The sequence below is a fragment of the Anser cygnoides genome, chromosome 2 (assembly GCF_040182565.1).
Source record: "Anser cygnoides isolate HZ-2024a breed goose chromosome 2, Taihu_goose_T2T_genome, whole genome shotgun sequence".
Classification (NCBI taxonomy): Eukaryota; Metazoa; Chordata; class Aves; order Anseriformes; family Anatidae; genus Anser; species Anser cygnoides.
The window spans coordinates 106,141,920-106,154,441 of NC_089874.1; the positions used below are offsets into that span (position 1 = coordinate 106,141,920).

At 35.7% G+C, this 12,522-nt stretch overlaps 1 protein-coding gene across 3 annotated transcripts in view; it reads right to left on the reverse strand.

Annotated features, from left to right (window-relative positions):
• LOC106034987 (cadherin-7) overlaps positions 1-12,522 on the reverse strand; it is a 90,412-nt gene that overhangs the window by 37,618 nt on the left and 40,272 nt on the right. For all 3 annotated transcript variants that reach the window (XM_048080906.2, XM_048080905.2, XM_066992754.1), the window contains 2 exons: positions 10,324-10,618; positions 2,814-2,933 (listed from right to left, as the gene is read on the reverse strand). In XM_048080906.2, the coding sequence (XP_047936863.1) occupies positions 2,814-2,933; positions 10,324-10,336 (133 nt within the window). In that variant the 5' untranslated portion in view covers positions 10,337-10,618. The remainder of the gene's footprint in view (positions 1-2,813; positions 2,934-10,323; positions 10,619-12,522) is intronic.

Genomic DNA, 12,522 nt, shown 5'->3' on the forward strand with positions numbered 1-12,522 from the left:
GAGGCAGCCACTTACTCCAGCAGCACTTAGTGTCAGCAGTAAAGGAAACATAAACAATCTAAATAAAGGAGAGGCACATTGGGGCACATATCTCTTCATGTGATATTTGCTGAATGTTTAGTTACAGTTTGATTTCTTTCTTCCCTTCTGAATTCAGGACTTGCCATTAATAAACTCAGGGCTGAAACATTTACTTCACATACAGACTGCCTAGCACTATTTTTACAGGATATTAAAAATACAGTTAACTTACAATTTCATAACTTTATTGTCTCTAAAATACTTTTCCTGGACTGCTTGTTTTTCTATCATATTTAAATAGTCAAGCAGTGTTAAACAGTCATTTGGAAGCTAATTATCAGGCACACAGGAAATTTCAGTATCACATCAAAATCAAAAAGAATGCAAACATTCCAGTCTCAATCTTTAAAGGTTTTGATTTAGCAGAAAAATACCATATTATTGGTCAGGGACTGTTTGCAGTCATTGTGACAATATACATTGCACATACACATAGAAAGCCAAAAATAAAATGCTATATATCATATCTTTTTGGGGAAAAAAGTGCTATATTGAGGACAGATTTGTTGCAATATGAATATGTTTATACTGCTTATTTCTGCAAGTTTAGATGCTGTTAAATGGAGTGTAACTTTTTGGTCACAACAATAGGATTCTGGTCTGTTTCCCAACACATTTTTTTAAATGAGAAATAGAGTAAACAGTTTGTTTCTCTTTTGTCCCAGCATGTCTATCTCTGAAATGGAGATTATAATTCCTCTCCACATACGCTAAAATACCAAACTGAAGTAAGCAGATTAAAAATGTATTTTCCCACTATGTGAAATGATACACAGAATCATAGAATTAGAGAACAGTAAAATCATTTAATTTGGAAAAGATCTTCAAGATCACCAAGTCCAACCATCAGCCCAACCTACTGAGTCCCAACACAAAGCCAAACCTCCAAGGGTGGACACTCCACCACTCCCTGCACAGGCCCTTCCAATGCTTTGACCAACCTCACTCTGAAGAAATTCTTCCTAATGTCCAATCTGAACCTCCCCTGGTGCAAGCTGATACCATTTCCTCACATCCTATCACTTGTCACCTGAGAAAAGAGGCCAACACCCTCCTTGCTGCAACCTCCTTTCAGGTAGTTATAGAAAGTGTGAGGTTTCCCCTCAACCTCCTCTTCTCCAGACTTAGCAGCCTTAATTCATAGAATCACAGAGTCATAGAGTGGTTTGGGTTGGAAAGAACCTTAAATATTCCAAGCTCTCTGCCATGGACAGAGACACCTTCCACTGAATCAGGTTGTTCAAAGCTCCATCGCACCTGACCTTAAATACTTTCAAGGACTGGGCATCTACAACTTCTATGGGCAACATGTCCCAGTGCCTCATCACCCTCAGAGTCAAGAATATCTTCCTAAGTCCTAATCTAAATCTACCCTTTTTTTAGTTAAAAATTACCCCTTCTCGTATCACTACACCCCCTGACAAAGAGTCCTTCTGGTTTCCTGTAGGCCCCCTTTAGGTACTGGAAGGCCACTATAACGTCTCCCTGGAGCCCTGTCTTCTCCAGGCTGAAGAACCCCAGCTCTCTCAACCTGTCTTCATAGGAGAGGTGTTCCAGTCCTTTGATCATCTTCATGGACCTCCTCTGAACTCGTTCGAATACATCCATGTCCTTCTTGTGCTAGGGGCCCCAGAGCTGAATGCCGTACTCCAGGTGGGGTCTCATGAGAGCAGAGCAGAGGGGAAGAATCACTTCCCTTGAACTGCTGGCCACACAGCTTTTGATGCAGCCCAGGATATGGTTGGCTTTCTGGACTGCAAGTGCACCTTTCCAGCTCCTTTCTGAATTTCTCGTCAACCAATACCCCCAGGTCCTTCTCCTCAGGTCTGCTGTCAATCCATTGTCCACCCAGCCTGTATTTGTGCTTAGGATTTCTCCGGCACAGATGGACCTTGCTCTTTGCCTTTGTTGAACTTCATGAGGTTAAAATTCCCCAAGTTGCTTTTCATAAGTCTTGTTGTCTAGTTCCTTCACCAGCTTTGTTGCTCTTCTTTGCACATACAAGACCAACTCAATATCCTTCTCATTGTGGGGGACCCAAATCTGAACAAAATATACAGTTAAATGGGCAATTTTTATTTAAAAAAAAAAAGGGGGGGGGGGATTAAAGATTGTGTTTTGCTGTGGCTGAAAATACACAATAATTTTTCACAAAATTTCAAGGAAACAGTAAAAAAAAAATAAAAAAGAAATCCCATAATAATTTGTTTTGAAAGTGGCAGAAAGATAGTGTATCAGATGAGGATGGGAAGTACAATGATTTCTGGTTCAAACTAATGAATAAAAAATACATTTCCCACAAAAGAATACAGTTTGAAAAGTGAAGGAGAGAGGTGGTCATGCCATAAATCTACACTTTAGGAAATCTGGTGAATAGGTGACATTTGGACATTTCCATAACAAAAATCTGAAAACAAAACAAATCAAAACAAACAAAGCAAATGTTCACAGCATCTTGAAATTTTCATTGTTCAGAAATACTGGAACAGGCAGTAGACCAGGGAGTTGGTAGATTGACAAAGAGGTAAAAATTTCAGTTCCAACAATGTAAGCTTATCAAATCACTCTGATGTGTCATTTTTGTGGTATATTCAGAAGAAGAGAGTAAAAGATCAACAAAATCATAAAGTATTCAATTAACCAAGAGATCATATTAGTAAGTTGCTAGCAAATTTTAATGCATATGCTCTTTTTTCTCAGCATTACTGTAGAGAGAGTTTGTGGAAAGTTACCTGTCTTTGGCTCCACAGAAAAGTAAGGTTGTCCTTGCAATATGCTGTAAACCACTCGGGCACTGTTGCCGTAAGTAGGATCATCTGCATCAGTGGCTGTTACTTGAACCACAGAGGTACCTGCAAAATGTTTAAGGAACTATTGTACATAAAAGATCCATGGATTTAAACTACATGCAACATGCAGTTCCAATATATAACTGGAACAGTGTGAGGTGGCTTTTTCACAGCTGTTCATCACTTTCATGATTCAGCCTAGAATATAAGGTCCTTCTTGTAAACCAATAATATTGATCATTATAGAATTTATTCTTCCTAAATAGTCTCAGAGTTTAACTCACAGTAACAGAAACCACATCACTCAGTAGTTCCCCTCTCTATTTATAAATTTGGTTGGTGGAGGGTATATATAAGAACAAACTTCCAATGAACAGTGTTTTAAATGATGATGAAGCCTGAAGTATGGTTGAGGATGATGCCTGAAATATGTTATGAATATCAAGTATGAAATATAGTAACAATTGCCCTTTGAAGAGAAGTCCACATATTAAAATTATAAATGATGAGTAATACAGATTCAAATATAAACATATTCACATAAATTATATATTTTGCTATTTATAAACACACACATATATATAAATACTTGCCCTTTCATACAAGAGAAGACTGAAGAATTTCTGTTTCAGCTCAGACAAAAAACATGTGAGAGATACCTCTAAATTCCTTTAAAAAGCACTCATTTCCCTCTGCATCTACAATGTTTCAGTAACACTTGAGGTCATAATCTGCTACATAAATATTTCTTTAGGATAAATGTCTGTATGTTAACAGGAATAAGAAAGCAACATATTTAACTGGCTAGCAAGAAGGGTATAATTTGTGAGAATCTCATTCAACATCCCTCTCCTATTTATTATGTTCTCCATGTATGTTGCCATTTGTTTTTGTTCTGTACATGATCTATGATGTATGCTGAGAGCAGAATAAGCCAACACATGGGAGCCAGGGTCTTGGCCGTGGTCACCACCTTTGATAGGCAGACAGGATTATTATTTCTCACTGGCAGATTGTCTGGAACATTGAGACCTTCCACTCAACAGCCCAAGGACTCATTTGGAGGTTAGGTTGCAAATTAATACTGTAGCAATTTGGCAGATGCCCAGTGCAGATCTTCAGCTGAGGATCAGATTACCTATTAAACTGGATTTAGAAACAAGATTAGAGAGAAACATTTGTTAAAAAGAGTGTTCGTTTTCCAACTGAACATATTTTTTGTTATGTGAAAATGAAAGCAGCAAATCCAGAAATCATTCTTTAAGAACAAACTGCCATAACAAGTGACCAGGATGAATTCAATATAAATTGTACTCTGCTTAGTTTTATTTTGACTTATTCAGGAAAGGATGAGAGAAAGTTCTGAAATTCTTCATGTTTAGTATAGTATGTGCACCATTCACTCTCTTCAGCTTTTCTATTCTCAGGTAAGTAGAAGATCGTAAATGGGTCTTGGGATCAGGTTGAAGGTTCAGAGAGAGAGAGGATTAAATTATGCCCTTTATAAAATGGTACAGATAACAAAGGAGATCTACTTGAATGAATTCTGACCAGAAGTCATCTTTCATAAGATAACTTTACTCATATATGACCTAACTAACCCACACTCCTGATCTATCTTCCTAAAGTATCAATGGCAAAGCATTATGACTGCAATTTTATTTCAAATGCATTTTTTCACTCTCATGGACTGTCTAATATTTTTGTACAGAGAGAAGGTCCCTCTCAACCTGAAATTTCACGGGCAACTATTAAGTAGATGGGAAGTTTAAAAAGAAAATTGATAGTTAATCCATCAAGTCATTTATCAGTTACAGGACTTAAAATACATCAATTTTCTGTTCACCACTAAGAGCTTTGATTCAGTATGTCAAACTGATTTTACAGATTACTCTATAATGTTACCCATATGGAGACCTATTTTAAATTTTCCAGAGTCTCTTAAGCTTTTGAGTACAAGGGTATCCTAATGACTATTTGACATCCTGTGTTTTTTTGTGAAAGCCAGGCTTACCACATTTACACAGTCTCTAAGCCCTGACAGTGAAGCTTACGATGTCTGCAAATATTGGTAAAAGTTCTTATAAACCTCAAGGAGCTGTGCCTTTGCTCCTTGTTCTTGCTGTTTTCAAGGACTCCAGACCAATAAAAGATCAAAGAAATTACAAGCTCTGCAATCTCATCACAGAAATTTTGGAAATCCTGAAAGCTTAGAAGGACTTGTTTACTGTAAAAAACTTACTGATGTGGCAAGCAAGACTTCTACATTTTGTGAGATAAATAAAGCCAGTATCTGAATCTAATTGGCTTCCTCCTAAACTGAAGATTTTCCCATTCAAACACATATACCTACTAGAAACAAAACCAAACAAACTAGCAAACAAACAAAATTAGGCAGAAATTCTAACACCAAATATTTCTGCACTCATCCTACTTGACTGTAATCAACAACTAGAAAATGATGATACTTTCCTAGTACCTTTGTGCTTATCATATTTTTTTTCCTCAAAGTTCATGGGAGAGAAAGATATTTTAAAACAGCTACTATTATCATTATTTCTTTGAGATTTGCACTCAAAAAATTTCCAGAAATTCTATGTCCAGAGGGAGATTTTTGCGCAATATAATTTTTTTAAAAAAATATATGCAATCTAACATAAGGTATTTTAATGATGTGAATAGACCTACTTGTAGGAGATCTGTTGCAAGGAAACATAATACACAGAAAGATCAGTAGAGATTTCCAGAGATATTTTCCCAGAGGAAAATTTCTCTTGAAGAATAAGGATTCCTTAAAAAGATCCACATTGCAACACAGAGATGTGTTCCTTTACTGAAATCGTCTTCCTTCCTGAACACTTTCCCTGACCTCACAACAGAGGCAAACAATTATCATGTAAGCGTCCAAGTAATGTTGGAATCAAAGGTAACATGGGACAATCTACAAACAGAACCACACCTTCTTTTCATTTAATGAACTGGTTGGTGCTGTAAATCTTTACCGCAGCATTGTTCAGAGCCCTAGACTGAGGTAGAAACAGGACACTAACCCTACCTCAAACCCATTAACATGCAGTTATAGCCTGTAGCTTCATGACTTCAATTTCAACAAAAACATTTCTTATAGTTTGTATATCTGATACAGGCTGAAAAGACAACAGACATTTACTGAAAAATCATGTATTTTCCTCTTGGATATGTATTTATCTATAATTATCTTTCTATACAATTGTCTAGGGCTTTGTAGCAAAGCTAGGATGTCAGTTCATCTAAATGAATTCGACATAAAGCCACTTCATAAAATTTTTAAGCAATTGCAGCAAATATTGAGGGAACGTCTGTGCTGCTATATGGATGTTCCACACATTTTGTTATTGCTGATATAGTTAATAACACGCTGGCTTCTGGGTGTATGGCACAGACTTCTGTTTTGTTGCTGTTATTGTTGATGGTATTTGTTTGTTTGTTTTATTTATCCAGAATGGTTAAGTTGTCATTTTTAACCTAACCTTTAACAGATACTAGTAGATATAGTAGATATCACAATATAACAGTCATCCAAGAACTTGACATATTTAAGTTCTGATATTAGGCCAAAAAGAAGGAAAGAGGTTCTCTTGTTGAAGGGACCTAGAATTTAGAATTATATTTGTACTTTAATTTACTGGTCAAGATTCACAGATGTGTCGGATGTTGCAGAGATCAGCCTTTTCTGTGATAGGGTCAAATAAAGGTGAGCTGAGCTGGTTGAGCAAGTTGTTGATGTTGTTTTGAGATGGAGATACTTCACAGGGATCTTTTTTAAACCTCTAGGTTTATTGTTTTAGGAACCTCTCCACAGAGTTTTTTTTGTTTGTTTGTTTGTTTGTTTTAATTGTTATTACAGTGTGTGGTACTTGATCAAAGTTTTAAAATAGATTTGTATGAGAAATGTGTGTTACTTCAGTTTTTAACACTGGTGAAATCATTTAAGGGAAAATTGGTTTCCAAAATGAGATGAATTTAACAAATGCAGCTTTTTGAAACTACACAAACCCTTAAAATAGAATTTTAGCCACATTAAAAAAATAAATCTAGGCAGACAGTTACTAAAGACATAGACTATTATAAATTAATGATGCAAAACATGCATGCATGCATATTTTGCATGCAAAATATGCAAAACAATTCTATGATGGCTTCACATTTCTAAGGGATAGCAGCTTATACCAGAAATACTAAACACCATTACTACCAAGGTATCCATAGTACCTGCTTAATCCCTACATGCAATTACCTAGCCTGGTTTTGCTCCACAGCTTCTGCTATTTCTGTGTTTCTGCCTTTGGGCTAGATCTGCTGCCATAATGCCTTGACAGCCTTTCCCCTCCAGGAGCACAAAGTAGGAGGTACAGTAGCTGGAAGCAGGTTCTACGCTCATCCCTTCCTCTTTAGTCTGCCTTCACTCAGAGAAAAATCCTAAGACTGGTCTCAGCCCAGCATCAAGGTCAGATGAAGTGCTTTTTTTTTTTTTTTTTTTTTTTTTCTGATAAATATGAAGTGTTTCCATCCACCTCAATCAGAAATAATAAATGTAACAAGAAAGGAAGGCATTACTTGTGTTAGGTAATAAGTAAGGCTGTTCGTATCTGTGGAGAGTCTAGAAAACGAAACAAAGCCAAAACTGTGTTGTTCATTGGATTTTTTATTGCCCGTTCTCTTGGTTATAAGCCAAATGGGTTTGTCTCACATCAGCTATTTTTGTGTACAACATCACACATCACAGTAATGCTCTTTTAATACTCTTTTAAGTATGATTTACAATTTTTTGTTTGAAATATAAAATTGCCAGATGTTTTTAAGTAAAATGAATACTTAAATATATATGATTTTCAGATAAGCCATATCTTTGAGGGTTTGCTATGAATAGATTTATAAGCCATCAAGATATTTACCTTATTCAACTTAATCAGTATAATTGGACCAGACCCAAATATAATTTGAACCTGACCCGAAGTCATTTCAAATAACAGAAAAGATTGACTTCAATTAGCCTTAGATAATGCCCTAAAATATTTGCCAAATATAATACAGAATCATACACTTGCATAACCATCCTTAAGGTTAAAGGTGATAGTTCTAGGTTTATAGTTAATTCAGGTTATAATCCTGTGATCTCTTTCATTTTATTAAATATCCAATTAAAAATCATTGTCATTGATATAATTTTATGCAAAATAGAAGAAAAATATACTTTGTTTCTCCTGAATATTTCACAAATGCTCTGAGTGGTTAATTAAAAGTTGTGTTATGTGAATAAACTATGGATCTATGTAACTATGTAAGACAAGTGCCACATAAGCACTTCGTGGTAATCCTTAATTTAGTAATATTTCAGTATTCAGTAGATGTGTGACACAAACAGTGAAGATATTTTAAATGTACAGTTTCAGGAAGTTCATGAAGATGAAACTGCCCTGCCTCAACATAGATCTTAGAGACTGCACAAGGTACAGTTAATGATAACTTTGTACAATATTCTACCTAAGTTGAACATATATTTGGTGCTGCTGTCCATACAGGATAGAATTTCTTTCAAACATTCATGTAAAGATTCATCAAAATATGCAAAACCATCTCATTTTGAAAAATAGTCCTTATGTCACCCATTGTTTAACATGCACTTCCCAAGAGTTGATTCCCAATGTGTTTTTGGAACAAATGGAACATCTGTGGGAGGTTGGGGCAAGGATCTGTGTGTATAGGCAAACCTCAGATATTTACAGGAGTTGTTCATATGTCAATATATCAGTGCAGGACAGGAAAGTGGTAACTCATCCAAGAGGGAAATTAAGAGATATTATTCTTAAAGGAGAAGGACAAAGGTGTAAAAATCTAATTATTGTAGCATTCTACAGCTAACAATCAAATCCTAAAACAAAACATCAATTGCTATATATAGATATATATATTTACAGAGCATGTTTTTACAGTGCTAAATATAGGTTTTATAGTCTTATATTATCTGATTATTTTTGCCAAGTTCAGTAGGAAAAAGTTCTCAGCAATGTATCACGATATCATATCCACCCTAATGATGCTCAAAAGCTATGGTGTCCATCCTTCTTTCCAAGGATGCTACTGCTTCTTCAGCTATTCACATAGTGTTTGAGTGATAATGAATAAGTGCCAAGTATCAAATAAGAGATAGCTCACTGGTTAGTAAAATAAATAAATAGAAAACTCATTAGCATTGTTTTACTAATATTCTATTTGCTCCTAAATTGAGACTCAAATGTAAAAGCAGTGTTGACTAATGATTGCTGAAGGGCAAACAGGCAGGGAATACTTTTTCTTTCTTTCTTTCTTCCTTTCTTTTCTTTCTTTCTCTCTTTCTTTCTTTCTTTCTTTCTTTTTTTTTTCTCTCTCTAGCTCTAATTTAGAGGCATTGTTCAGTGTCCAAAAATAAAAATAAAAATAAAAAAATATAAAAAAATGTCTTGAGAACGCTACAGCAAATTCTATATTGGCAGCTTACCTAAGAGTGTCAAATTTTGCTGTGGTCTAAAATCAGTCAAACAAAGACATTCCTACTTTCAGTCACCATAAAACTTTCTTCACCAGAGGTAAGAATTCCCATACATGTATTTCCACTGACATAGATGAAGTTCTTATGCTTTTTAATGTCATGCTTGTATTTAGAACTTCAAGATAAACTAAAATTCAACAAAATGTCTCTGGGCAAAATTCTTATCTGGCTTGAATCAGACAGGTTTTGAAGGAACACAAGCACCTGACAACAGATAAACATTTGTTCTCTTTAAAATGAAGAGATGGTGTGTTTGATGTTGAAATTCTTTTATAATTCAAACTCAGGAACAGAAGCTTCACTCCTTTTCTAACAGAGGGTCTGAAGCCTCTAACAGCTATTCTTCTCTGATTCCACTGGAATTTTACCAACTACCCCCAGCTATACCCCAATATCTGCTACTTGCATATATTTTCCAGAGAGCTGGATTTGAGTATTAGAAAAGATACACAATAAACTGTTACCAATATATGCAACACTTACCAAAAATGTTATGCATTAGTAGGAATGTGAAAAATTTGTTAAGAACAGACTTTATCTGAACAAAATGATATATTATCACTTCTGAGTACCATAGCATAGGTGTGAAACTTATTATTGTTAATGAGAATTACAAGACAAAGCCTCTGGGCACTGGAATGAGAAATACATCATAAAATGCTTATCTGAGTCCCTGAATAGCTATTTGAGTTTCACAACATTATCGAGGGGTAAATACTTAATCTAGTATGCTATTTTCAGTTCAGCGTTGAAATATATATAACTGTTGCAGGTGGCTCATAGATAATTAAGTAACTTATTGTGATACAGTAAAAAATAATGAAATTTAAAAAAAGGCAATAGGAAAAAATTTCTCGCAACATCGACAGTGTATTTTGCACTTACCCACAGGAGACATCTCAGGAACTCCAGCAGTGTAAGGACCATCCAGAAATTTTGGCTCATTGTCATTGATGTCCTGAATCTTAATGACGAACTCAGATTCTGGTTCCACAGGTTTATTAGTCAGCCTATCTAGTGCTTGTGCTCGGAGTGTGTAGTAGGCCTGCTCTTCTCGATCCAGCCTCTTTGTAGCATGAATATCCCCTGTGTTCTCATCAATAATGAAAATGGAACTTGCCCCTTCGCCTGACAAGATGTATTTGATGGAACCATCTCCTTTATCAACATCAGAGTGAAGCTGGTGAAAAATTGATGAGAGATGAGATTAACTTACAAGAGAGTCAGTGGCATGGAGATATGTAAAAATAATTCTTATGTCGAGCAGTAGTACATGAAATTTTATTGTTCTTGGAAAGATAAGCTGAATGTTTATCAGGCACAGCACATGAGGGACTATTAGAATCTGTCAGCTTACTCTTCTGAGCAAGACAATTTCGTTCCTTTCTGCAAACATCTCATTTTCAGATACATTTTATATCGTCTTATAGTCTTCTCCTTCTGAAGATTTACGTAGCCATGCACACACACACATTATTATTATAACCATTACTTTACTACCCCCCTAAATGTAACTGACTTTTGATTTCTGCTTATTGTTCTACTAAAGGGTGTGACTTCAAATAAATGTCATTATAAACTAAATGTCAGTGTTTGTTTACTCCTATGCATGTATGGGAAACCACGTACTGTTTTCCACAACGTTTACTGTGTAGTTCACTAAAATATATCAAATGAATAGAATGAACTGGCCAATAGGTTTCTCAATACTATGCAATGGACCTGTAGCTTCACTTCCATATCTTGCTTTCTGTCATCTTACTTCAGAATAATACAAAGTTTGAGAAAGACGAAGAAATGTCCTAACGCTGACTGAATATCAAATGACAAGTGTAGTTTCCCCGGGTCAAAATGTATCTCCCATTGAAACTGCAAGACATCTTTACAGAAAGGAGCTTTCTTCCTCATCATGAAGGCTCTTTTAAGTCATGGAACAAGATTCCATAGTTTTTGTAGCTCTTTTATGTTTACTGAGTCCCATGTTCCTGTTACAGAATGCAGGCTCAAACACCTCTGATATACTTTTCAAACTTGTATCAACAATATAATTGATCTAGATATCATGTCAAAGTAACACACACACCATAATTGTTCAATATTTTTAAATAGCTGAGGAGAATATTAAAGATGATAAGATTCTTTCTCTCTTGTCTACTTTGTATCTGCTCTTAACTCCATATCACACTGGTTTTGGAGGTAACTCTACTGTCATCATCATTACAATGTCCTCCACTGAGGAGGTCTTTTTTTTCCCTTCTCAGTTGGGATTATCTTTGAGATAGTAATCACTTCCAGAATGCACTTGCAGTAAATTGCTGTCTCAGGCACAACTTCGTACAGCTGCAAAACCTTCTTCTATTTCAGCAGGGAAGAACTGGTGATCAGTTTTGAATTTTTCAGATGGGTAAAAACCTGCCTATTTCTTACACATTAGTTCATTTACACTGTCTTACACAGTCAGGGTATCTCATGCAATTACAGTGCACTTCCTCTCTCTTTTAAGACAAGAATGAAATCTGAGCTTCAGAGTGGATCAAAAAACAGAAGTGGGGTATCTAAAGATTAGGTACATTATTTCAAAATATAGCTTATCCTCATTCGACTGCTTCCTAACTCCTGAGATACCTAAACGATTCTGAGATTTCTTTGGTGGAGCTTCCCAAACCTTTAAAGTCCTGCTTCTTAGCACACTGAGGTGTAGCCAATGCTGACACTGTGAGCAGATCAAGGGAAAATGTATTTCACACCAAGTCTCTTTGAATATCCACAGAACTGCCTATTCCTCAGCCATAATGAGTTCATTCAATAAACTATACAGCTGTTCTTCTCACAAATCTGGTAGCTGTGGCTCTTGCTGTTTTTTCAAACTTGACAGGAAGGAGTACTCATCCTTCTTAAAAAGGAACAGTGGTGTATGCAAGTAAGAATCTGTTTGTCTTCTTGTTTGTTGTTGTTGATTTGTTATTTGTTTGTTTGGTTGTGTGGCTTTTGTTTGTTTGCTTGTTTGTTTTCCTAAGGCACATTTTCTGGGTTCTCTTGTGTGCTGCAGAGGCTTTGTGTAGTTTTCCCTACATAGCCAGATTA